The 27,946-nt window shown below is 36.7% G+C and overlaps 1 protein-coding gene across 2 annotated transcripts; it reads left to right on the top strand.

The window, feature by feature from the left end:
• Positions 1–13: 13 nt before the first annotated feature.
• Positions 14–27,380, top strand: LOC137827684 (ABC transporter G family member 24-like). Of its 2 annotated transcripts, XM_068633938.1 has the most exons (15): positions 116–572; positions 997–1,073; positions 1,846–1,916; positions 1,987–2,118; positions 2,494–2,557; positions 2,653–2,799; positions 3,190–3,224; positions 3,340–3,413; positions 4,010–4,920; positions 5,043–5,339; positions 5,660–6,151; positions 25,114–25,262; positions 25,347–25,636; positions 25,734–25,867; positions 26,806–27,380. In XM_068633938.1, the coding sequence occupies exons 4-15, from the start codon at positions 2,112–2,114 to the stop codon at positions 26,960–26,962; spliced, it is 2,757 nt and encodes a 918-aa protein (XP_068490039.1). In that variant the 5' UTR covers positions 116–572; positions 997–1,073; positions 1,846–1,916; positions 1,987–2,111; the 3' UTR covers positions 26,963–27,380. The 2 variants fall into 2 exon arrangements, with proteins under 2 accessions (XP_068490038.1, XP_068490039.1); XM_068633937.1 differs by having other exon boundaries at positions 14–572; positions 1,846–2,118.
• Positions 27,381–27,946: the final 566 nt, after the last annotated feature.

Below are 27,946 nucleotides of genomic sequence, written 5' to 3'. Positions count from 1 at the left end.
CTTAAAAGAAAGTAGAAATTGAGATCCTGTAAGAGTAGATTCCTTTCTGGTTTGAAAATCTAAGATTTTCAACCAAAACTGGAGGCTAAATTAACGGAATGTCTTTCTTTTTTGTACACTATCATAGTTGTCTTCTCAATCTATAACCTCGTTCGAACGTGGTGTCACGACTGTCCCTTTGGCGGGACCCACCACTACAACATCACTTCTCATTCTCTTTTTTCTATTGCTATGTTCCCATCATGGCATGGCATTCCCTGAAGCAGAAGCTCAAAACCCTTTTGCTGTAGAGTGTCAAAGGCTTCTGTTCCATTCACTTTCAACCTTTTTGGTCACTCCAAAATGTGTAGGTGGAGTACCAACTCTAACCATTTGTGGGTGCCCATTGTGGTTTTCAGCTTGTTCCTTGGGATGATGCAGTTGCAGTGCCAACAAATGAATGACTATGACCAAATTGATAGCCCTGCTGTTCTTCCTCTCGTTACTCAGCTTGTATATAGTCAAATCTCCAATTTGACATCAATCATCAGCCAGGAAATAAGCAGAGAGTCCACTTTCTGTGTCAAAGATCCGTGAGTTTCTTTCTTTTAATAATTTATTGTTATTATATTATATACCTTTTTTTTTTCATCTATTTGGTTATTTGGCAACCTGGTGTGCTGGCGTGGGATGTATAGACAATAGACAGTTTGATTACCATGTTTTTTGATGCATGGAATAAGTTGGTTTGCTAGAGGAAACCTCAAGAATCGTTTCATTGAGTTTATTTGATGGTGTTGACATGTTAGTGAGAAATGTTGAGGCGAATCATGTTATTCTTTTTAAGTTGTTACAGATTCTTTTTCAAAACGCTGGTTGAAAGGGGAAAGAGAGGAGTTTAGTTGAGATGTAGACTTATTTAATTGTGAATGTCTACGGGCTGTGAAAGAAAAGAAGTTGAATTGTCTTATATAGTACATTTAAATTTGATTGTGAAATTGGATTTTGTTTTTTCAGGGATGCTGATTGGAATCAAGCATTCAATTTTTCATCCGATTTGGACTTCTTGGCATCTTGCATTAAGAAGACTAGAGGTTAGAAATATACCTTTTTTCTTCTATCATTTCTTACATTTTCCTTATTCTGTTTCTGAGCAGCCAACCAACATGTTCATGATTTAGCTAGAAAATCTGAATGAGCAAGTTCATAGATTCAAGGAAACAGAAATTTGTAGAACTGCTTATTGGTATGTGAGGATGAAAATATAGATGTTTGGAGGGATAAATAGTTAGTACAAGACTGATAGTATACTTAGTGTTAGGCTTTTTCTGTATCAGATTCACTTCATTAAATAGTATGTTAAAGCTGAGTTAGTTAGCCAGCTGTTATTCTATTGGGATAGCTGGAGTTTCTTATAGAACAGTTAAATCTTAACTGACTTAGTTTACAAATCAAGCTATCAGGTTGTATATATACTTGAGTGTTTTAACTCAATAATCAATATTACAACACATTTTACAGATTACATAGTTTCTCTTCTCTGAATTCTTTATAGACAAACATGGAGTTCTTGAATTACCTGAGTTGAGACTATATTGTTCATTGTTAACAGAAGGTCCCTCATTATTTTCTACTCACCTTCTTTTATAATAGTGTCTGTTTGTATTCTACAATTTAGACCGCTGTTTTGCATTTCATCCTGTAAAAGTAAAAGTGGGGACTTGGGAAAAAAACAAAGCGATTCTTGCCACAACTGTGGTGACTGGATGAGGGAAGGAACATCATTTGAATTTCTGTTGAATACAAGAAATCTGTTTGTCTCATGAGACAAGTCTTCTTATGTTTTGGAATCTGATGATTTAACAGGAGATATTGCAAAACGTTTGTGTACAGCAGCAGAAGTGAAGTTTTTCTTAAATAGTTTATTGGGGAAATCTGTAAGTGCCAATTATTTAAAGCCTAACAAGAACTGCAATTTAACCTCATGGGTCTCTGGTTGTGAGCCAGGATGGGCCTGTAGTGATCTCTCAAGCCAGAAGGTTGACCTTAAAAATTCCAAGGAGATACCTGCAAGAACTTCAAACTGTCAAGCTTGTTGTGAAGGCTTCTTTTGTCCTCATGGTATCACATGCATGATACGTAAGTATACTGCCTGAGAATCTTTAAATTATATTTTTACTAAGATGACTGCAAATAGCTTCAATACCAACTTTTAATTCAACTTTTAAGCATCTTCATGCTGTTTGGTACTTTTTAACTGTAAAGATTCAACAAAGAATTTTGAATAGATATTCAAGGATTTACATTTGTTATGTGTAATTCATATCTTTGAAAATATATCTTGTACGAGTGAGTGTGTTTCATGTGTAATTTCTGCAATGAAAAGCCAATATTATTATAGCATACTGACGCCAATTATAATAAAACTAGCTATTATCAATGTATGTATCTTAAAAGCTGTCTCTGATGCCTTCAATTCTGTCTTTTTGGGCATTTGCAACATTGTTCTTGAAGCATGCCCTCTAGGTTCCTATTGTCCTCTTGCTAAACTCAATAAAACAACTGGCGTATGTGAACCGTGAGTTCTAACTCTAGCTCAATGATTTGATATTTTTTCCTTGATTTGTTGCTTGCACTCTGTTATGAAATAAATGAACAAATATATTTATGTAGATATCTTTATCAGCTGCCTCCAATGAAACCAAACCATACCTGTGGTGGAGCAAATGTTTGGGCTGACGTTAGGAGCAGTAGTGAGATATTTTGCTCAGCTGGATCGTATTGTCCAACAACCACAAAAAGAATTTCTTGCAGTAGTGGGTATTATTTTGCTCCAAAACTTGATTACTTTTTTTATAAGCTACCAAATTTGGGTCCTAGAAGTAAGAGTGTTGCTATATCTCTTGAAACATTCTCCTCATATTTAATAGATGATGTATTAAATGAAAAAGATATGCATTTATATCTTGGCAGCAAGGAAAGCTCTTCATTTGATAATTGGAAATATTATTTAAGAGGATTTATAACTATTCCAAAAGTAAAATGAAGTGCTTAAAGCTTTTTAATAATGATCTTGCATGGTTGCAGTGGAATACGTTAAGTTTTTGCTTTTTCTAGCCAAAACATGACCCATTTAGTTAATTTCTTAGTATTCTTGTTAGACTGTTTCATTGTTGGGAAGTTAGTTAACATTTTCCCTTGAAATTGCAGACATTACTGCAGGATGGGTTCCACATCTGAGAAAAGTAAGATATCATGAATTGTGAATTCCTACAGCATTATTCAAGTTTCATATTTACTAATCAAATTCTGACTGTATATGTGCAAAGTACATATGACCATTTACTGATTATCTTGTAGGATGCTTCAAGTTGAGTTCATGTAATTCAAACACAGAAACACAAAATATGCGTGCATATGGAATTATGCTCATTGTAAGTTATTTCTGAACCCAAATATATGGAATTAAAACAATGAGATATAGTTGCATTGGTTGGAATTTAATTGTTATGGGAATTTAGTAATTCGGTTTTAACATTACTGAAATTTAATAAATTGGGAGTTATTAGCACTTTAAGCAATTTAGAATTTTTTTTCCAAATGTAACTGGAGGGTGACTTAGTACTCTGATTTTTAGAGAACTAAAGAACTGAAAATTTTCTTTGACTTCAATTTTCCCAGTCCTTAATATACTTTTTATCTGTTCTCTTTAAATCCATCTTTCAGTCTCTCTCCATAGATTCCTTCCTTTCCTTTGATCTACATCACTGAAAAGTCGAACTCGTATTTTAGTTCATTGGGTTATCTTTTTAGTTGATTGTCAAAGGTGAGAGCACCAACATTTTGTGACTAAAGTACTTGTATTGGGATACATATTCACTTATTTTATGGTTTCTGGTTTTCATAGTTAAAAGATGATTTATGAATCATGGTCAATTCTTAGTATCATGTCACACTGAGAAACGTAAATAGACAAATATGTGCACACACAGACCATGTGGAAGTTAACACTCTTTTACTGCTTATGCAGGCTGCTTTGAGTACTTTGCTACTCATTATTTACAATTGTTCTGACCAAGTTCTCACTACTAGGGAAAGAAGAGTGGCCAAATCTAGAGAAGCAGCAGCTAGAAGTGCAAGGAAGACTGCAAGTGCGCGCCAAAGATGGCAGTTTGCAAAAGATGCCACTAAGAAGGGTGCAATGGGGCTGCAAGCTCAACTATCTCGCACCTTCAAGAAGGATGCAGCAATACTGAAACAAGCAAATTCTGAAGCAGATGTCGAATTGTTGTCACATTCACGACCTACAACTTCAAGCATGGTTGCAAGTTCATCTGTGGCAACAAAGAAAAAAGGAAAAGAACCCAGTGGTCTGATGCAGAGAATACACGAAATTGAAAATGATCCTGATATTGATGACAACATTAATATAGAATTAGAAACTAGAGCTAAAAGTGTCACAGCAAATGTGTCAAAGGGAAAACAACCACACACGCATAGCCAAATTTTTAAGTATGCATATTCTCAACTTGAAAAAGAGAAAGCTCAGCAGCAAGAAAACAAGAAGCTTACCTTCTCAGGGGTAATTAAAATGGCTACAAACACTGAAAGAAGGAAAAGGCCTTTAATTGAAATTTCTTTCAAGGATCTGACTCTTACATTGAAAGCTCAAAACAAGCATATATTGAGATATGTTACTGGGAAAATTAAACCTGGCCGCATCACTGCTGTCATGGGTCCATCAGGGGCTGGCAAGACAACATTTCTTTCAGCTCTAGCTGGAAAGGCATTAGGATGCTCGGTCACTGGTTCAATTCTTATAAATGGAAGGAATGAATCAATCCATTCCTTTAAGAAAATTACTGGCTTTGTGCCACAAGATGATATTGTTCATGGAAACCTTACAGTGGAAGAGAATCTCTGGTTCAGTGCACAATGCAGGTACATTACATCGTTTGACATTTTAATAGCTATATATTCTAAAAGTGATATCAGATTTCTCTCGTCTTAGCCTGGCTTGTCTTCTTATACTTATGCCTAATTTAAATGAACTTTTGTGAAAGGCTATCTGTTGACTTGTCAAAATCAGAAAAAGTTCTGGTTGTTGAAAGAGTTATCGAATTCTTGGGGCTTCAATCAGTGCGTAATTCCTTGGTTGGAACTGTGGAAAAGCGAGGGATCTCTGGAGGCCAAAGGAAGCGTGTAAATGTTGGATTGGAAATGGTTATGGAACCTTCACTATTGATCTTGGATGAACCCACGTCTGGCTTGGACAGTGCATCTTCTCAGCTGCTTCTAAGAGCACTAAGACGCGAAGCTCTGGAGGGAGTGAACATTTGCGTGGTGGTTCACCAACCCAGGTAAATTTTAACCATTCATTGGGATATCGCTTGCCTCGGTGCTCTTTTCTCTTTTCAGCTGCCAGTGCCATTTACTGTACAAGAATTTTATCTCATTCTTAGCATTTTTCATGGGCTTTGATATACATTGTGATGTGCATATTTTATGGCTACTTCTGTATCAAAACTTGGATGTTTTATATTCTAACCTCCTTTGTACGTTTTTTCTTTGAATGGAGACAGATTTATTATCATAACTTGAATACATATATAATTGGGGATTGGTTGACAGTAACACTAGTGTCTCTTTTATTTTTAACGGCTGCAACCTTCTGCTTCAGCTATGCTTTGTACAAGATGTTCGATGACCTGATACTTCTGGGAAAAGGTGGTCTCACTGTCTATCATGGATCTGTCAAGAAAGTTGAAGAATACTTTTTGGGCCTGGGGATCAACTTTCCGGAGCGGATTAATCCTCCAGATTACTTCATTGACATTTTGGAGGGCCTAATAACACCTGGTGGAAGCTCAGGACTGAGTTATAAGGACCTTCCAGTGAGATGGATGCTTCATAATGGATATCCAATACCTCTTGATATGAGGCAGAATGCAGTTCAATATGATATGTCACAGAGTGTAAATTCAGCTAATGAAATTGATCCCTGTGGATCCAGTCATGCAGAAAAAACCTTTGCTGGAGAATTATGGCAAGATATGAGAAACAATGTGGAACTGAGGGGGGAGAAGATAAGACACAATTTTTTTAAATCCAAGGATTTATCTGACCGGAAAACTCCTGGTGTTCTCAAGCAATATAAGTATTTTCTTATACGGTAAGTCATTTAATGAGCTCAATTTGTTGCTAACTTGGAAGTCATATTTTCCTGATGGCTTGCTCAAATCTTCCTAACTATCTGATATTTTTTTACCTTGAGGATTACTAGTTTAAGTAGTAATTGTTTTGAAAGTGTGCCATGAAGTGGATTTTGTGAACGCAGGAGATTCAATAGTTACATTTCTTACTGTAACGTTATCAAGGTTCTGTGTTACAAGGGATGCATGAAGAAGGAAAAATAGAAATAAAACATTTTTTTGTTTGATCATATAGTTGAAAGAAATAGATGAAATATATTTCTGAGATGTTTTACAAATGTGATTACAGTCTCAATTTATGCAACACCCCCTCAAGTTGGTGAATGTATATCTATCATTCCCAACTTGCAAGTAAAATCTTTGAATTATTTTGTGGGAAGTTCCTTAGCAAACATATCTGCCAATTGGAGTCTTGAAGGGATGTACTAGGTGGCTATAAGACCATTATCCAACTTCTCCTTAATGAAATGTCGATCTATCTCTACGTGCTTTGTTCGGTCACGTTGAACTAGATTGTGTGCAATACTGATGGCAGACTGTTGCATAATCAGGAGAATTATGTTATAATTAAGTGCAGATTCTATTTTATATTTATTAGGACAGATTTGTTAGTGATTTGATTTGATTTGTACAGCTTTAAACACTCATTATTTCTGGCTTTCATTGCCTATTATTTCTTTCTTTAATTAGGTTGTAAAACAGTCTATAAATAGAGACTGTAATCACATTTGTAAAATATCTCAGAAATATATTTCACTTATTTCTTTCCACTTGGTATCAGAGCTCCTGATCTAGGAGACTCTGCTTCCGCAAATTTTTTTTTAGCCTTCATTGCTGTAATCATTTTCCTTGACAGCCTTCATTGCTGCAATTATTTGTTGGACAGCCTTCATTGCTGCAACTTTCTATTTTCCTTATCCTTTCTCCATTGACCACCACCACCACCTTGCACCATTGACCACCACCGACCACCACTGCCGTCGCTCGCCGGAAACTGCACCGCTCGCCGGAACTGCCACGGCTCGCCGGAAACCGCCGCTGGCCGCCTGAAACCGCCACCGGAAAATTTTTCCGGCAGATTTTTTTTCCTGTGTGTGTGAACAGGATCAAATTTTGCCAATCTGAAAAACTCAGTTGGTTTTGAACTCTCATGGACTCCCTTAGTAAGCCATCTAGCTATTGTTCCTTTACTATGAGTGGTAAGAGTTCTAGTTTTTTATCCTTTAATGCTTCTAGTACTGAAAATATCTGGATTATAGACTCTGGTGCTACTGATCATATGACACCTCATTCCTCTTCTTTTTCATCCTACACTACTTTATCCGGTAAGCCATATATTACTATTGCTAATGGTTCCACTACCCCCATTAATGGTCGTGGTAACATTCACCTTCAACCTTCATTTCCTTTAAAAAATGTGCTTCATGTTCCCAAACTATCCAATAACCTCTTGTCTATTCAAAAGATTACCCAAGATTTAAATTGTACAGTGGTATTTTTCCCTTCCCATTGTGTTTTTCAGGATCTTGTCACGGGGAAGACTATTGGAATTGCTAAAGAGCAGGGCGGGTTATATTATTTACAGCATGAAGAAAGTAAAAAGGGTGCTAGACTACAGGCACACACTTCTAATCTTCAGCAAGGTCGTGAATCTTGGTCATCCTCTCAGATATGGCTTCAACACAGACGTCTTGGTCATCCTCCATTTAGTATCCTAAAGTCCTTATTTCCTGTTTTATTTACAAAAGTGTCTGCTGAGTCATTTCATTGTGATGTTTGTCAGTTTGCTAAACACCATCGGACAACTTTTCCTCCCAATGGTAATAAAAGTTCTAAACCTTTTGATCTTATTCATTCAGATGTATGGGGACCTTCACCTATTCCTAATATCTCGGGTACAAAATGGTTTGTTTCATTTATTGATGATTGTACTCGGGTTACTTGGTTATTTCTCATGAAAGATAAGTCTGAAGTTTTTCACTTGTTTGTAAAGTTTTACAGAATGATTCAAACACAATTTGAAAGTTCAATTAAGAGATTGCGTTCTGATAATGGAAGAGAATATGTGAACCAAAACCTTTCCAAGTTCCTTGAGGAAAATGGAGTTGTTCATGAATTAACCTGTGTGGACACTCCTCAACAAAATGGGGTTGCTGAAAGGAAAAATCGTCATCTCCTTGAGGTTACTCGAGCTTTACTTTTCCAAACATCTGTTCCTAGATCTTACTGGGGGGAAGCAGTCCTGACTGCCACTTATTTGATTAATAGATTACCCTCTCGGGTTCTAGAGGGTGTTACTCCTATTCAGGTTATGACCACATTCTATCCTTCTATTCCCATGTTGAATAGTCTTCAGAATCGTGTCTTTGGTTGTCCTGCTTTTGTCCATGTTCATAGTCCTAATCGGGGTAAGTTAGATCCTCGTGCCATCAAATGTGTCTTCATCGGTTATGCCCCCTACAAAAAGGGGTACAAATGTTATCATCCTCAAAGTCGTAAAGTTTATATTTCCAAAGATGTCACCTTCCATGAAACAGAGTCTTTCTTTCCTAGTTCTCAGCTTCAGGGGGAGAGTATTCAAGAAGCTGAGGACCTTGAGTTGCCACCTTTTCCTTTGTTACAGGATTTCGTTCTTAGGAAGGATGACAAAGACCCTGCACCAACATCATTACCAGAGAAGAATAATGAAGACAAATATTTTGGAAAACAATATCAGCGAAGGCAACAAGAACCCGTCCTGGTCGAACAGCAACTTCAATTGTCTGAACCGGAGGTAAGAACTCATACCAGTGAGACTCTTGAGGACACCTTAAATACTGCTTTTGAACCTAACCTAAATGATTTACCTATTGCCTTGAGAAAAGAAAAAAGATCTTGTGCCAAATATCCTATATCCCAATTTGTGTCTACAGAAAAACTTTCTATGCAGCACCAGAGTTTTCTTTCAGCTATTGATTCTATCAAAATCCCTACATCGGTACAAGAAGCCTTAAAAGATGATAACTGGATTCGAGCCATGAATGAAGAAATGAGCGCGTTAGAAAGGAATGAGACTTGGGAGATTGTAGAGAGACCAAAAGATAAGAAAGCAGTGGGTTGTAGGTGGATATACACAGTTAAGTATAAGTCTGATGGCACACTGGATCGGTATAAAGCAAGGTTGGTTGCAAAAGGGTACACTCAAACCTATGGGATCGATTATGAGGAGACTTTTGCTCCAGTGGCAAAAATGAATACCGTCAGGATTATTCTCTCCCTGGCGGCACACTTTGGTTGGGCAATGCATCAATTTGATGTTAAAAATGCCTTCTTGCATGGAAGCTTGGAGGAAGAAGTATACATGGAGATTCCACCTGGGTATGGTATTGTTAATGAAGGGAATAAGGCGTGCAGACTTAAGAAGGCCCTATATGGTCTTAAACAATCACCTCGTGCTTGGTTTGGAAGGTTTACTCAAGCTATGGTATCTTTGGGGTACCGACAAAGCCAAGGTGACCATACTCTGTTTATAAAACATTCTCAGAATGGTAAACTCACTCTACTTTTGGTCTATGTAGATGATATGATTATTACAGGTGATGATGAGATTGAAAAACAAAATTTGAGGGAGAGACTAGCTGCTCAATTTGAAATGAAGGATCTTGGGAAGCTGAAGTACTTCCTTGGGATAGAGGTTGCTTACTCGAGACAGGGCATCTTTATTTCTCAAAGGAAATACATCCTTGATCTTCTCAAAGAGATTGGTAAGTTGGGTTGTAAGCCCACTGGAGTGCCAATAGAGCAAAATCATAGGATTGGGAATGATGAGGAAAACCCAAAAGTGGAGAAGACACAATATCAAAGACTTGTGGGAAAACTCATTTATCTTTCACACACTAGGCCAGATATAGCCTATGCAGTTAGTGTGGTTAGTCAATTTATGCATGATCCAAGAGAAAGACACTTGCAAGCAGTAGATAAAATTATTCAGTACTTAAAAGCCTCTCCAGGAAAAGGATTGCTATTCAAAAAGGGGGAAAACTTATCCATGAAAGTATATACTGATGCTGACTATGCAGGATCGATTGTTGATAGGAGATCCACCACAGGCTACTGCATGTTCTTGGGTGGAAATCTGGTGACATGGAGGAGCAAGAAGCAAAATGTAGTTGCAAGATCAAGTGCAGAGGCAGAATTTAGAGCCATGGCTCAAGGGGTGTGTGAACTCTTATGGATGAAGATCATACTTGATGACCTAAAAATAAAATATGAAGCTCCTATGAGTTTGGCATGTGATAATAAGTCCGCTATCAGTATTGCACACAATCCGGTTCAACATGATCGAACAAAGCACGTAGAGATAGACCGACACTTTATTAAAGAAAAGTTGGATGATGGTCTTATAGCCACTGAGTACATCCCTTCAAGACTCCAATTGGCAGATATGTTTACTAAGGGACTTCCCGCAAAACAATTCGAAGATCTTACTTGCAAGTTGGGAATGATAGATATACATTCACCAACTTGAGGGGGAGTGTTGCATAATCAGGAGAATTATGTTATAATTAAGTGCAGATTCTATTTTATATTTATTAGGACAGATTTGTTAGTGATTTGATTTGATTTGTACAGCTTTAAACACTCATTATTTCTGGCTTTCATTGCCTATTATTTCTTTCTTTAATTAGGTTGTAAAACAGTCTATAAATAGAGACTGTAATCACATTTGTAAAATATCTCAGAAATATATTTCACTTATTTCTTTCCACTCAGACTTATTATCACACACCAAACCCATAGGAGCTTCATATTTTATTTTGAGATAGTTGAAAGAAATAGATGGAATGTATTTCTGATGTGATTTACAAATGTGATTACAGTTATAGACTGTTTACAACCTAATTAAGGAATGAAATAATAGGTAATGAAAGCAAGAAATAATGGGTGATTAAAGTTGTACAAATCAAATCACTAACAAATCTATCCTAAAAAATAAAGAATAAAATCTACACTTAATTACAGAATAATTCTCCTGATTATGCAACACTCCTCAAGCTGGTGAATGTATATCTATCATTTCCAGCTTGCAAGTAAGATCTTTGAACTGTTTTGTGGGAAGTCCCTTTGTAAACATATCTGCCAATTGGAGTCTTGAAGGGATGTACTCGGTGGCTATAAGACCATTATCCAACTTCTCCTTAATAAAATTTCAGTCTATCTCTACGTGTTTTGTTCGATCATGTTGAACTGGATTGTGTGCAATATTGATAGCAGACTTATTACCACACGCCAAACCCGTAGGAGCTTTATATTTTATTTTGAGGTCATCGAGTATGATCTTCATCCATAATAGTTCACAAACCCCCTGAGCCATGGTTCTAAATTCTGCCTCTGCACTTGATCTTGCAACTACATTTTGTTTCTTGCTCCTCCATGTCACCAGATTATCATCCAAGAACATGCAATAGCTTGTGGTGGATCTCCTATCAACAATTGATCCTGCATAATTAACATTAGTATATACTTTCATGGATAATTTTTCTCCCTTTTTGAATAACAATCCTTTCCCCGGAGAGGATTTTAAGTACTGAATAATTCTATTTACTGCATGCAAGTGTTTTTCTCTTGGATCATGCATAAATTTGCTAACCACACTAACTACATAGGTTATGTCTAGCCTAGTGTGTGATAGATAAATGAGTTTTCCCACAAGTTTTTGATATTGTGTCTTCTCCACTTTTGGGTTTTCCTCATCATTCTCAATCCTATGATTTTGCTCTATTGGCATTCCAGTGGTCTTACAACCCAACTTACTAGTCTCTTTGAGAAGATAAAAGATGTATTTCCTTTGAGAAATAAAGATACCTGTCTCGAGTAAGCAACCTCTATTCTAAGGAAGTACTTTAGCTTCCTAAGATCCTTCATCTCAAATTGAGCAGCTAGTCTCTCCCTCAAATTTTGTTTTTCAATTTCATCATCACCTGTAATAATCATATCATCTACATAGACCAAAAGTAGAGTGAGTTTATCATTATGAAAATGTTTTATAAACAGAATATGGTCACCTTGGCTTTGTCGGTACCCCACAGATACCATAGCTTGAGTAAACTTTCCAAACCAAGCACAAGGTGATTGTTTAAGACCATATAGGACCTTTTTAAGTCTGCACACCTTATCCCCTTCATTAATAGCACCATAACCAAGTGGAATCTTCATGTATACTTCTTCCTCCAAGCTTCCATGCAAGAAGGCATTCTTAACATCAACTTGATGCATCTCCCAACCAAAGTGCGCTGCCAAGGAGAGAATAATTCTGACTGTATTCATTTTTGCCACTGGAGCAAAAGTCTCCTCATAATCGATCCCATAGGTTTGAGTGTACCCTTTTGCAACCAACCTTGCCTTATATCGATCCAATGTGCCATCAGACTGGTACTTAACTGTGTATATCCACCGACAACCCACTGCCTTTTTATCCTTTGGTTTCTCTACAATCTCCCAAGTCTCATTCTTTTCTAATGCCCTTATTTCTTCATTCATGGCTCAAACCCAATTCTCATCTTTTAAGGCTTTTTGTACTAATGTAGGGATTTTGATAGAATCAATAGCTGAAAGAAAACTCTGGTGCTGCATAGAAAGTTTTTCTCTTGACAAAATTGGGATATAGGATATTTGGTACAAGATCTGTTTTCTTTTCACAAGGTAATAGGTAAATCATCTAGGTTATTTTCATTTAAGGTGTCCTCAAGAGTCTCACAAGTATGAGTACTTACCTCCGGTTCGGACATTTGAAGTTGTTGTTCGACTAGGACGGGTTCTTGTTGCCTTCGCTGATATTGTTTCCCAGAGTATTTGTCCTCATTATTCTTCTATGGCGTAGGGTCTTTGTCATTCTCCCTAAGAATAGAATCCTACAACAAAGGAAAAGATGGCAACTCAAGGTTCTCAGCTTCTTCTTGAATACTCTCCCCCTGAAGCTGAGAACTAGGAAAGAAATACTTTGTTTCATGGAAGGTGACATCCTTGAAAATATAAACTTTACGACTCTAAGAGTGATAGTACCCCTTTTTGTGGGGGGCATAACCAATGAATACACATTTGATGGTGCGAGGATCTAACTTACCCTGATAAAGACTATGAACATGGACAAAAATAGGACAACCAAAGAGACAAGTCTGAAGACTCTAGAACCCCGAGAGTGTAATCTATTAATCAAATAAGTGGCACTCAGGACTGCTTCCCCCAATAAGAACTAGGAACAAACGTTTGGAAAAGTAAAGCTCTAGTAACCTTAAGGAGATGACGATTTTTCCTTTCAACAACCTCATTTTGTTGAGGAGTGTCCACACAAGTTAATTCATGAACAACTCCATTTTTCTTAAGGAACTTGGAATCACATATTCTCTTCCATTATCATAACGCAACCTCTTAATTGGACTTTCAAATTGTGTTTGAACCATTCGGTAAAAATTTACAAATAAGTGAAAAACTTCAGACTTATCTTTCATGAGGAATATCCAGGTAACTCGAGTACAATCATCAATAAATGAAACAAACTATTTTGCACCCGAGATATTACGAATAGGTGAAGGTCCCCATACATAAGAATGAATAAGATCAAAAGGTTTAGAACTTCTATTATTCTTTGGAGGAAAAGTTGTTCTATGGTGTTTAGCAAACTGATAAACATTACAATGAAAAGACTCAACCGATAATTTTGTAAATAAAATAGGAAATAAGGACTTTAGGGTACTAAAAGGAGGATGACCAAGACATCTGTGTTGAAGCCATATCTGAGAAGATGACCAAGATTCAGTGCCTTGCTGAAGATTAGAAGTGTGTGCCTGTAGTCCAACTCACTTTTTATTTTCTTTCTGCTGTAAATAATATAACCCTCCCTGCTCTTTAGCTAATCCAATCGTTCTCTACGTGGCAAGATCTTGGAAAACACAATGGAATTTAAAAAATATCACTGCACAATTTAAATCTTGGATAATCTTATGAATAGATAAAAGGTTATTAGATAGGTTGGAAACATGAAGCACATTTTTTAAAGGAAATGAAGGTTGAAGGTGGATGTTACCACGACCAGTAATGGGGTATTGGAACCATTAGCAACAGTAGTTTGTTGGTTACAAGATAAGGCATTGTAGGATGAAAAACAAGAGGAATGAGGTGTCATATGATCAGTAGCACCAGAGTCTATAATCTGGATATTCTCAGTACTAGAACCATTAAAGAATAAGAAGCTAGAACTCTTATCACTCATGGTTAAAGAACAAGCGCTAGTCTTACTAAAAGAGATCATGAGAGCTCGTAAACGTTCCAATTCTTATTTGCTGAGTGACGAGACCTCCTCTGCAATTTGAGTTTCAGAGTCAGATGATGCCTATTAGCATGCCTTTGTATGGTACCTTTGAATCCTCTAGTACGTTCCAAGACCTTCTCATTTCCATGAAGTTTGAATCACCTTTACTGAGTTTGACCCATCTTCTTACAATAGCTACACCAATGATCATCACGATTAGCCTTTGTGGGAGGCTTTCCAAATGAAGAAAATGGACCTCTTATAGGGCCCTTGCCAGTAGCCAGAACTAAATTATCAACAAAGTTGCCAGCAGCCAGAGATGAACTATTAACGAAGTTGCCCCCATCCAATATTACTGACCTCCAAGTTTCTTCCCCTCATACAATGTGACAAACTTCCGAGAGAGAAGAGAGTTTTTCCTTACCCAAGATTTGAACCCTAATTGGATCAAATTCAGAGTTCAATCTAGAAGGAAATTTAAATATTCGCATCCTTTCAAGGAATTGTGCTAGTGCGATAGAGTCATCTATGCACTTCATTTTCAAATTTTGATATTGATCTAATTCGATCCATAAACCATTCAACATACCAAGTAGCTTGTTACTGACAGGCTCCCTTGGCTGGTATGGAACATCTTGTTTTCTATCTCGTAACATGTTGCAGTATCTTTCTTCATAGAGTATGTTTGACAAAGGTTTTCCCAAATCTCTTTAGCAGTGGAGAAGAACATACAATTTCGACTAATCTCTGGTGTCATAGAATTCCATAACCAGGTCATGATAAGAGAGTCTTCATCGTCCCAATCTTCATATTTAGAATTGGTTTTGGCTGGAGGGTTCCCTTCTAGGTGATTCAATTTCTTCCTTCCCTTGAGAGTAGCACGAACCAACTGGGCCCATTGCAGGTAGTTGTTTCCATCGAGACGATAGTTGCTTTGCAACACTTGCAAATCATTGGATCTAAGAGGGGTTGTATTTTTATTCGACATTGGTAAGAGTTGAAACAATAAGACAAAACCGATTGGGCTTTGCAGGAAAAAACCGGTTGTAGTTTTGTTTGGGAAAAAACGCCAAAAAAAACTTCAGGCAACGACTGTCAACTTCTGTCAGCTACGGTCAGTGGCAGTCGGCAGTGGTCGGCGACAGACAACGACACAAAGTGGTAGTAGTCAACGGAGGAGAAAAAAAATTACAACAATGAAGGTTGTCCAGAAAAGTAATTGCATCAACGAAGGCTGCTAAAAAAAAGATTGCAGAAACAAGAGTCTCCCAGATCAAGAGCTCTGATACCAAGTTGAAAGAAATAGATGGAATGTATTTCTGATGTGATTTACAAATGTGATTACAGTCTCAATTTTTAAACTGTTTACAACCTAATTAAGGAAGAAAATAATAGGTAATGAAAGCAAGAAATAATGGGTGATTAAAGTTGTAAATCAAATCAAATCAAACCACTAACAAATCTGTCCTAATAAATAAAGAATAAAATCTACACTTAATTACAGAATAATTCTCCTCATTATGCAACAAAGATCATCGAGTATGATCTTCATCCATAATAGTTTACAAACCCCTTGAGCCATGACTCTAAATTCTGCTTCTGCACTTGATCTTGCAACTACATTTTGTTTCTTGCTGCTCCATGTCACCAGATTTCCATCCAGGAACATGCAATAGCCTGTGGTGGATCTCCTATCAACAATTGATCCTGCATAGTCAGCATCAATATATATTTTAATGGATAAGTTTTCCTCTCTTATGAATAGCAATCCTTTCTCTGGAGAGGCTTTTAAGTATTGAATAATTATATTTACTGTTTGCAAGTGTCTTTCTCTTGGATCATGCATGAATTGGCTAACCACACTAACTGCATAAGCTATATCTGGCCTAGTGTGTGATAGATAAATGAGCTTTTAAGTACTGAATAATTTTATTTACTGCTTACAAGTGTCTTTCTCTTGGATCATGCATGAATTGGCTAACCACACTAACTGCATAAGCTATGTCTGGCCTAGTGTGTGATAGATAAATGAGTTTTCCCACGAGTTTTTTTATATTATGTCTTCTCCACCTTTGGATTTTCCTCATCATTCTCAATCCTATGATTTTGCTCTATTGGCACTTCAGTGGTCTTGCAGCCCAGCTTACCAGTCTCTTTGAGGAGATCAATGATGTATTTTCTTTGAGAAATAAAGATGCTCTGTCTAGAGTAAGCAACTTCTATCCCAAGGAAGTACTTCAGCTTCCCAAGATCCTTCATCTCAATTTGAGCAGCCAGTCTCTCCCTCAAATTTTGTTTTTCAATCTCATCATCACCTTTAATAATCATATCATCTACAGACCAAAAGTAAAGTAAGTTTACCATTCTGATAATGTTTTATAAACAAAGTATGGTCACCTTGGCTTTGTCGGTACCTCAAAGATACCATAACTTGTGTAAACCTTCTAAACCAAGAACGAGGTGATTGTTTAAGACCATATAGGACCTTCTTAAGTCTGCACACCTTATTCCCTTCATTAACAACACCATAACCAGGTGGAATCTCCATATATACTTCTTCCTCCAAGCTTCCATGCAAGAAGGCATTTTTAACATCAAATTGATGCATCGCCCAACCAAAGTGTGCTGTCAGAGAGAGAATAATTCTGACTATATTCATTTTTGCCACTGGAGCAAAAGTTTCTTCATAATCGATCCTATAGATTTGAGTATACCCTTTTGCCACCAACTTTGGTTTATATCGATCCAGTGTGCATCAGACTTATACTTAACTGTGTATACCCACCTACAACCTACTGCTTTCTTATCTTTTGGCCTCTCTACAATCTCCCAAGTCTCATTCCTTTCTAATGCACTCATTTCTTCATTCATGGCTTGAATCCAGTTCTCATCCTTTAAGGCTTCTTGTACTGATGTAGGGATTCTGATAGAATCAATAGCTGAAAGAAAACTTCGATGCTGCATAGAAAGTTTTTCTGTAGACACAATTTGGGATATAGGATATTTGGCACAAGATATTTTTTCTTTTCTCAAGGCAATAGGTAAATCATTTAGGTTAGGTTCAAAAGCAGTATTTAAGGTGTCTTCAAGAGTTTCACAGGTATGAGTTCTTACCTTCGATTCAGACAATTGAAGTTGTTGTTCGACCAGGACGGGTTCTTGTTGCCTTCGCTGATATGGTCTTTCAAAATATTTGTCCTCATTATTCTTCTCTGGTAATGATGTTGGTGCATGGTCTTTGTCATGATGAAATCCTGCAACAAAGGAAAAGGTAGCAACTCAAGATCCTCAGCTTTTTGAATACTCTCCTCCTGAAGCTGAGAACTAGGAAAGAAAGACTCTGTTTCATGAAAGGTGACATTCTTGAAAACATAGACTTTACAACTTTGAGGGTGATAACATTTGTACCCTTTTTTGTTGGGAGCATAACCGATGAAAACACATTTGATAGCGCAAGGATCTAACTTACCTCGATAAGGACTATGAACATGGACAAAAGCAGGAAGGACAACCAAAGACACAATTCTGAAGACTAGTCAACATGGGAATAGAAGGATAGAATATGGTCATAAGCTGAATAGAAGTAACACCCTATAGAACCCGAGAGTGTAATCTATTAATCAAATAAGTGGCACTCAGGAACAAACGTTTGGAAAAGCAAAGCTCTAGTAACCTCAAGTTAATACATGAACAACTCCATTTTCCCTGAAGGAATTTGGAAAGGTTTTGGTTCACATATTCTCTTCCATTATCAGAAAGCAATCTCTTAATTGGACTTTCAAATTGTGTTTGAATCATTCTGTAAAACTTTATAAACAAGTGAAAAACTTCAGACTTATCTTTCATGAGGAATATCCTGGTAATCCAAGTACAATCATCAATAAATGAAACAAACCATTTTTGTCAAAACTGTTTAGGAAGTTTTATATTTTATCCTTATTATATTTTTATTTTGTATCACAGTTGTATCTTACTATTAATATTAGGATTATGTATTTAGAAACAATCCCACAATCATAGGGATTTGTTTCTCTAGAATTAGTTGTCCATATTTCCTAAAATAACTAGCAAGCTCTCATGTATATATAGGTCTAATGACCTCATAATTTATATAGAAGAAAATATTATTCCTTCTAAACTTGATATGGTATCAGAGCCATTTTGAGTCTATCCTAGCGAGTATTTGTGTTGGGCCTATCGTGTCACCCGCTATCGGGCCGCTATCGGACCACCCAAAATATATAGTCCCACGCACGAGCTTTCTATCTATCACTCTCGGCGTGAGGGGGGTGTGTTGGAGATCCCACATCGACTAGAGATAAGGACATTTCATAATATATAAATGGGTGCAGACCTCAACCCTATGAGCCGGTTTTATGGGGTTGAGTTAGGCTTAAAGTCCACTTCGTAATATGGTATCAGAGCTCCTGATCTTTAGGAGTCTCTGACCGTGCCTGAAAACCCTAAGTTGCAGCCGTCATTGCTGCACAACATTGAGCCTTGCTGCAGCCTTCATTGCTGCACAACCTTGGCCTAATTGCAGCCTTCATTGCTGTGTAGCTTTCACCGCGGCTACTGTTCACCGCGGTTACTGTTCACCACGCACTGTTCATCACGGTTACTGCTTCAGATACACCCTTTACTCATTTCTGGATACTAGATTTAGGTGCTACTGACCATATGACCCCTCTACCTAAATACTTCTCCACATATATCCCATGTCCTAGCAACAAGAAAATTTCCACAGCAGATGGAACATGTATAACTGCCGCAGGTCAAGGAGAAGTCCAAATAAGTCCATCTATAACATTAAAACATGTCCTTCATGTCCCTAAATTGTCCACCAATCTGATTTCTGTACAGAAACTCACAAAAGATCTCTCTTGTAACGTTGTTTTTCATAACAACTATTGTGTATTTCAGGACAAAAACTCAGGGAGGACGATTGGACATGCTAGAGAATGGAATGGCCTATACTACATGGAGGATCCTAATCTTGGTATCAATAGTCACTCTCTCATATCTGAATCCACCATGACCAGTAAAGAGAAAGATCAACTATATCATTGTCGGCTAGGACACCCTTCATTTCAAGTTGTAAAAGTGCTCTTCCCTTCCTTGTTTCAGAATTTAAATGTGGAGAGTCTCCATTGTGAGGTGTGTGAGCTTGCGAAACACAAGCGTGTACCTTTTCCCATTAGTAATAAAATGAGTCCTTTCCCTTTTTTTCTTATCCATACTGATGTTTGGGGTCCTGCTAATATTCCTAATATCTCAGGTGCTAAGTGGTTTTTAACCTTCATAGATGATTGTACACGGGTGACTTGGGTTTTCCTATTGAAACATAAATCTGAGGTTAGCTCCATTTTTGTTCAGTTTGTGTCTATGATTAAAAATCAATTTGGAGTTAATATCAAGAGAATTAGGTCTGATAATGCCAAGGACTACTTTAACCTGGTGCTAAACTCTTTTTGCCAAAAGGAAGGGATAATTCATGAGTCTTCATGTGTTAACACACCCCAACAGAATGGGATTGCAGAAAGAAAAAATGGGCACTTATTAGACCAAACTAGAGCTCTACTTTTTCAAAATCATGTCCCTAAGAAATTTTGGGGGGAAGCCCTTCTTACGGCCACCTACCTAATCAATAGGTTACCCTCTAAAATCTTAGCATCAAAAAGCCCCATGGAAGTCCTATCCTCCTTCTACCCACACCTAAACCCTACAAATAAACTCCAACCTAGAATATTTGGGTGTGTATCCTTTGTGCATGTTCATAGTAATGAAAGGGGAAAGTTGGACCCTAGGGCTGTCAAATGTGTATTCTTAGGGTACTCAACCACACAAAAAGGATACAAGTGTTTTCACCCCCCGTCAAAGAGATTCTTTGTGTCAAGAGATGTCACATTCAACGAACAAGAGAGCTACTTCCAGCCTCATCTTCAAGGGGAGAATGTAAGAGAGGAAGATGAGCCTCTCATGCTTCCAAATATGGCATTTGGACCTGAAATTGGGACAAATAGCATTGCTGTCCCTGAAACTGAGACAAGAACAAAACAAGCACCTGAACCAGCAGCAAGACCTGAATCAGCTCCTGAACAAGCACCTGAATCAGCAGCTGAATCTGCACCTAATGGTGGTGGGAAATTCGGAAAAAATCTGGTATATTCAAGAAGAGGAAAGGTCATTCCAGAATCTATCCATGTCCAAGAATCCAACCTACCATCTTTACATGAGGTAACAGTTTCTAATCCTAGAAATTCCAATAATTCTAATGAGTTTATTTTGGAAAATTCAGAAGCACAGGAGGATCAAAACCTGGATCTTCCTATTGCCCTTAGAAAGGGAACCAGAACCTGCACCCAACAGCCACTTTACCCTCTATCAAATTTCCTATCCTTTGAAAAATTCTCTCCTACCCATAAAACCTTTCTCACAAACTTAAACTCTACACCCACACCTTCCTCTGTATCTGAAGCATTATCTGACAGGAAATGGAAACAAGCCATGGATGTGGAAATGGAGGCACTAAACAAGAACAGGACCTGGGAGCTTGTCACCTTACCAACTGGAAAAAAACCAGTAGGGTGTAAGTGGGTATACGCTGTAAAGTATCGGGCTGATGGGACTATTGAGCGTTACAAGGCAAGGTTAGTAGCCAAAGGATTCACTCAAACCTATGGAGTGGATTACTTGGAGACATTTGCTCCGGTTGCTAAGATGAACACGGTCAGAGTAATATTGTCATTAGCAGCAAATCATGATTGGGATATGCAGCAGTTCGATGTGAAGAATGCATTCCTACATGGAGACCTTGAAGAAGAAATATACATGGAGTTGCCCCTGGCTATGATGGACAGGTTGCTGCTGGAACCGTTTGTAAGCTAAAAAAGGCTCTATATGGGCTGAAACAATCCCCAAGAGCATGGTTTGGAAGATTCACCAAAGTTTTGACAAGTTTGGGCTACAAACAGAGCCAAGGAGATCACACTTTATTTATTAAACATTCAGTTTCAGGAGGAGTAACAATATTATTGGTGTATGTAGATGATATTATAATAACTGGAGATGACAAAGAGGAGCAGCAAACGTTAAGTCAATGTCTTGCCACGGAATTTGAAATTAAGACATTAGGGAGACTTAAATATTTTTTGGGAATTGAAGTGGCCCATTCCAAGAAAGGAATCTTCATATCTCAACAAAAATATATTACTGACTTGCTTAGAGAAACAGGAAAGACAGCCTGCAAACCAGCAAGTACTCCAGTTGATCCAAATATAAAGTTGGGAAGTGCGGAGGAGGATAATGCCGTGGACAAGGAAATGTACCAAAGACTCGTGGGCAGGCTTATTTACTTATCTCACACTAGGCCTGACATTGCTTTTGCTGTGAGTCTAGTCAGTCAATTTATGCACCAACCAAAGGAGGCACATTTGCAAGCTGCCCTTAGAATTGTGCAGTATTTAAAAGGGACTCTAGGAAGAGGGATTTTGTTCAAACGAAACAAAAGTGTTCGTCTTGAAGCATACACGGATGCAGATTATGCAGAGTCAGTTGTGGATAGGAGATCAACTACTGGATACTGCACCTTCCTTGGTGGAAATCTAGTGACTTGGAAGAGTAAAAAACAAAGTGTAGTAGCTAGATCAAGTGCTGAAGCAGAATTTCGAGCAATGGCCCAAGGAATATGTGAACTTCTATGGCTGAAGATTATATTGGAAGACTTGAAGATAAGATGGGATGAACCTATGAGGTTATATTGTGACAATAAATCTGCAATTAGCATAGCCCACAACCCAGTATAGCATGATAGAACTAAACATATCGAGGTGGACAGACATTTTATCAAGGAAAAGTTAGACAGTGGCTTGATTTGCACCCCATATGTGTCCACTCAGAGTCAACTTGCAGACATACTCACCAAAGGACTGAACTGCAGTAACTTTGAAAGAATTATATCCAAGCTGGGAATGGAGAACATCTATTCACCAGCTTGAGGGGGAGTGTCAAAACTGTTTAGGAAGTTTTATATTTTATCCTTATTATATTTTTATTTTGTATCACAGTTGTATCTTACTATTAATATTAGGATTATGTATTTAGAAACAATCCCACAATCATAGGGATTTGTTTCTCTAGAATTAGTTGTCCATATTTCCTAAAATAACTAGCAAGCTCTCATGTATATATAGGTCTAATGACCTCATAATTTATATAGAAGAAAATATTATTCCTTCTAAACTTGATAATTTTGCACCCGAGATATTACGAATAGGTGAAGGTCCTCATACATCTGAATGAATAAGATCAAAAGGTTTAGGACTTTTATTACCATTGGGAAGAAAAGTTGTCCGATGTTTTTTAGCAAACTGACAAACATCACAATGAAAAGACTCAACAAATACTTTTGTAAATAAAACAGGAAATAAGGACTTTAGGGTACTAAATAGAGGATGACCAAGACGTCTGTGTTGAAACCATATCTGAGAGGATGACCAAGATTGACAGCCTTGTTGAAGATTAGAAGTGTGTGCCTGTAGTCTAGCATACTTTTTATTTTCTTCATGCTGTAAATAATTTAACCCGCCCTACTCTTTAGCAATTCCAATAGTCTTCCTCGTGGCAAGATCCTGAAAAACTCAATGGGAATGAAAAAATACCACTGCACTATTTAAATCTTGGGTGACCTTTTGAATAGACAAAAGGTTATTGGATAGTTTGGGAACATGAAACACATTTTTTAAAGGAAAGGAAGGTTGAAGGTGAATGTTACCACGACCAGTAACGGGGGTATTGGAACCATTAGCAACAGTAATATTGGTTACCAGATAAAGCAGTGTAGGATGAAAAATAAGAGGAATGACGTGTCATAGGATTTGTAGCTCATAGTCTATAATCTAGATATTTTCAGTACTAGAAGCATTAAAGGATAAGAAACTAGAACTCTTATCACTCGTAGTTAAGGAACAATAGCTAGATGTCTTACTAAGAGAGTCCATGAAAGCTCAAAACCAACTGAGCTTTGCAAATTGACAAAATTTGGTCCGGTTCACAAAAAAAAGTTTGTCGAAAATTTTTTCCGACGACAGTTTCCGGCTAACGGTGGCGGTGGTCGGCGGTTGTGATCGGTGATGGTCAATGGTGTAAGGTGGTGGTCAGAAAAGATAAGGAAAAAAAATGTTGCAGCAATGACGGAAATATGATTAATTTGATGATATGAAGTGAAATAAGTTAAGGATGAACAAATGTGATCAGTAGAACTACTATCAATAATCCAAGAACTGAAGGAAGAAATAAAGTCATTACCAGTTTGTGTTGTCATGTTGGAAGGAATAACATAGACTTGACTAGAAACATTGTCACTGGATTTGGCCTGTTGTAAAAGAGCTAACAATGTTTGATACTGCTCAGGAGTAAGACCAATTTGTTGAGACTCCACTTCTGACTTCGAACCTTCATGATTCTGCTCATTATTATTAAAATTTGTATTATGAAAAACTGCATTAGTATGACTCTGATCATGGTTATGATTTCTAAACTTGAAATGAGGTGGAAAACCATGCTTTTTATAGCATGTATCAATGGTATGCCCTGTCTTTCCACAATGACTACAAATTTTGGCAGTATATTCTCTTCCATAGCTTCCTCTTCCGTATCCCCCACATCTGCCATAGATGGTAACATTGTTTTCATAACCTCCTTTGCTAGTAACAATCATTGCCTTGGATTGATCACTAAATTTTTTGTCTCTCTTGTTGTGTAATGAGAGAGCAAACTCTATTCAATGATGGATTATTTGATGAACTAACATGGTAAGGTGAACAAAAATCTTGTAAGGATCAACAATTCACCCATGGATAAATGTAGCAACCAGAGCTCTAATCAGAGCTCTGATACCATATTATAAAATAGAACAGAGATGAACAAAAGAGTAAAAGGAAGACAAATGATATGAGAATGAATATCTCTAATATTAGTTGTTTGTTGAGATCAAAACAAATAGTTTGAATATATACACTTATTCTAGGTCTAGCTAAAGAGAGAAATAATAAATCAAATAAATACTAGAATCATAATAGACAAAACAAAATAAAGGTTATTCACCTCTATAAAGAGAAACAACTAATAATTAGAAAAAACACAATTAATATTAATATCCTTCTATAACATAACTCTGGTATCCATATCCTTTAATACAGTCTCAATTTATAGAGACGGTTTACAACTAATTAAGGAAAGAAATAATAGGTAATGAAAGCAAGAAATAATGGATGATTAAAGTTGTACAAATCAAATCACTAACAAATTTGTCTTAATAAATAGAGAATGAAATTTGCACTTAATTACAAAATAATTCTCCTGATTAAACAACACACATGATTGTCAATTCCATCCCCACGTCTTCCTATCCTTGTATGCTACCATATAACTATAAAGGGAAACCAAAGTGGAACTTATTATCCCTGGTAATCATGCCACTTAATATTTGGTGATTTGCATAATTATTTCTCTTTTCAAACTCCATTTGGTGCTATAGTTTTTACAGGACTGAATGCAGCTTATAAACTTTTAATAATTTGTCATCTGCATTTTTTGTTAGCTTATGGTACTTACTCCATGCTAATGTTATTTCAGGGTTGGGAAGCAGCGGTTACGAGAAGCTAGGATGCAAGCCATAGATTATCTTATTTTGTTACTTGCTGGAGCCTCCTTAGGATCACTTACAAAAGGCAGTGAGCAAACGTTTGGTGAAGCTGGTTACACCTATACGGTGATTGCTGTGTGTAAGTCATAAATATCATAGCAAATAATCTTCCTAGAATTCACGTGAGCAATGCTTTATTCTTATCCATTGTTGTAAATTTCAGCTCTTTTGTGCAAGATTGCGGCCTTGAGATCGTTTTCCTTGGAAAAATTACAATACTGGAGGGAGAGTGATTCTGGCATGAGCAGCTTGGCTTATTTTCTCTCCAAAGACACCATAGATCATTTTAATACAGTGATCAAGCCTGTGGTGTACCTTTCTATGTTCTATTTCTTCACCAATCCGAGATCAACTTTTGCTGATAATTATATTGTGCTGCTTTGTCTTGTGTACTGTGTTACTGGTATAGCATATGCATTGTCCATATTTTTGGAACCTGGTGCTGCCCAGCTAGTAAGTATTAGAAAAATAAAACTTTTACTAACCCCAATTAAATATTACTCCTCATTGTGTTTCCTTTTCTCCTCTAAAACATTTCTGTTTTTTGCAGTGGTCAGTAATTCTTCCCGTTGTTTTTACTCTCGTTGCAACACAACCAAAAGATGGTAAAATTTTGAAGAATATAGCTAATTTATGCTACTCTAAGTGGGCTTTACAAGCATTACTTGTTGCAAATGCTGAAAGGTAAATAGTCCAGGATAATTATTGATATATTAAATTATTAAATCGGTTGAAGAAAACACTACTTTGATATGTGTGGCTTTATTGGAAATCCTTTTGTGAATGCATACAGCAAGAAATGATTGAGTCTTTTTTTGGGGTTGTACTTGCACCAGATATGTGTGCTTCTAGGTAAATTATGCAATTCCCTATAAAGTGAAACAAAGCATTTAGATTTTTAAGCGCGCACAACCACTGATTATCAGACTATTTATTTAAGGTCCTTCTGCAGTTAGGAATCTTCGTGATTATTTGAGATCTGCATTGATCTTGATAGAATTAAGTTACCTTCAGTTTTTTTTTTTTCCCAAATGTGTGATTCCATTTGCTATTTCTTGAAATAGGCAAAAAAGTAAATTTATTCTAGAATTGAGCAAGTACTACAAGTACGATTTCAATAGAATTTGATATAACTGAAATCATACATAACACATACGACTTGTTCAATTTTGAAATAAAATTTCTTTTGCCCACTTCAGGAAATATGAAATGAAATTACACCATTTGCTGCAAAAAAAACCGCTACCTTGAACCTTCTCTGAGTTTCTATTCCTAGTGCATGTTTAAAACTCCAATACATGCAGGATTCTCTTCCTACCCAAGTGATGATAATCAAGGTTTGACTATGATACAAGGTCTTCACTCTTCCGGAGTGTTGATAGTTTGGCTATTCAGATAATATCTAACCATTTCTCCTTCATAGCTATAGCTTTTAGCATAAGAAGCCATTTGATAGGGTATTCATTTGGTCAACAGTTCAATCCTTAATGCAAATGATGAATCCTCTGAAATTTTTGGAATATAATACCTTAACTTGTATCAAATAAGCTTGTGAACTATTTTGCAGTCAGCAGTAGAAAATGATCAACACATAGTGAACATACTGTTAATTTATTCTACAGGTATCAGGGGGTGTGGCTCATAACTCGTTGTGGTTCACTTTTGAAAAGTGGCTATAATCTTCATGATTGGAGCTTGTGCATATCCATCCTCATTCTTATGGGTGTAATTGGCCGAGCTATTGCATTTTTCTGCATGGTCACCTTCCGAAAGAAGTAAGGCTAGCCAAACTTCAATTCAAGCTACCGAATTTTACCTCTTACAAATCTGAGTTGTACAAATTGGAGTTAACAATTACATTAGGATTCTCATGATTTCGAGAATGTCGGATAATATTTTTGGGGATGATATTGGTTATTGGCCTAACTATCCACGTTAGATGTGATCAATTAGTGATTTCATATTTGCACGTCCACCTCTTGTGGTTGTGTTTTTGTATTATAGTAAATTTAATTTTCGTTGCTCTTCATTCACTAGTAGAAGTCTATTGAATTTTATGGCTCGAATAGTAAACACCCATGTTTTATGAAAATGATGACGATTAACATTTGAAATGTATTAACATTTGAGATGTATCTTTTGTAATACAGTGTTTCGAATCTATTAGTGCATCTAGAATATGTTTTTTCTTCTTGTACCTCCATAGTTTTGTGACACCCCATACTTCTTAAAATACCAAACCTCCTTAGTTTTGTGGCACCCAATGCTTCTTAAAATACCAAAAATACCTTTTATTCTATTGATGTTTTCATTTTAGAATAGACGATCCAAAAAAACTATGGGTTATAGAATTTGGATCAGATTCTATAATCCAAAATGAGTTTCTTTAAAAAAAAATACATTCTAGATTATAAAATCCAGAAGATATTTTTTAATTGTAAAATCCAGTAAAATATTTTCATATTATAAAATCTGAAAAGTATTTTTTGAATCTAGGAATATTCTCCAAAATCTGTAGTTCATAATGTATTTTTTAAGAGAAAAAAATCCGAATAACAAATTGTAGAAAGTGTTTTCAGATCCAAAAATATGTTTCGGATTCTACAATCTAGGAGGTGTAAATAGAGAAAAAAATACATTTTCAAGTTATAGAATCCAAAATGTATTTTTTAAGGGTAAAAGTCTTTTCCCTGACCTATGGTACAGGAAGAAACAGCCTCAAGAATATTGTTTTCTCAACAATTAAAACACTGCTTGTTCCTG

Source organism: Phaseolus vulgaris, chromosome 7, assembly GCF_000499845.2.
Source record: "Phaseolus vulgaris cultivar G19833 chromosome 7, P. vulgaris v2.0, whole genome shotgun sequence".
Taxonomy (NCBI): Eukaryota; Viridiplantae; Streptophyta; class Magnoliopsida; order Fabales; family Fabaceae; genus Phaseolus; species Phaseolus vulgaris.
This window is presented reverse-complemented; position numbering and strand designations above follow the sequence as displayed.

Excerpts from the sequence above, each read along its gene's own strand:
- LOC137827684 (XM_068633937.1), top strand. The coding sequence starts at position 343 with ATGTGTAGGTGGAGTACCAACTCTAACCATTTGTGGGTGCCCATTGTG. Across the intron at positions 25,637-25,733 it reads AACCTGGTGCTGCCCAGCTA|TGGTCAGTAATTCTTCCCGT; the intron begins GTAAGTATTAGA and ends TGTTTTTTGCAG. Across the intron at positions 25,868-26,805 it reads CTTGTTGCAAATGCTGAAAG|GTATCAGGGGGTGTGGCTCA; the intron begins GTAAATAGTCCA and ends TTTATTCTACAG.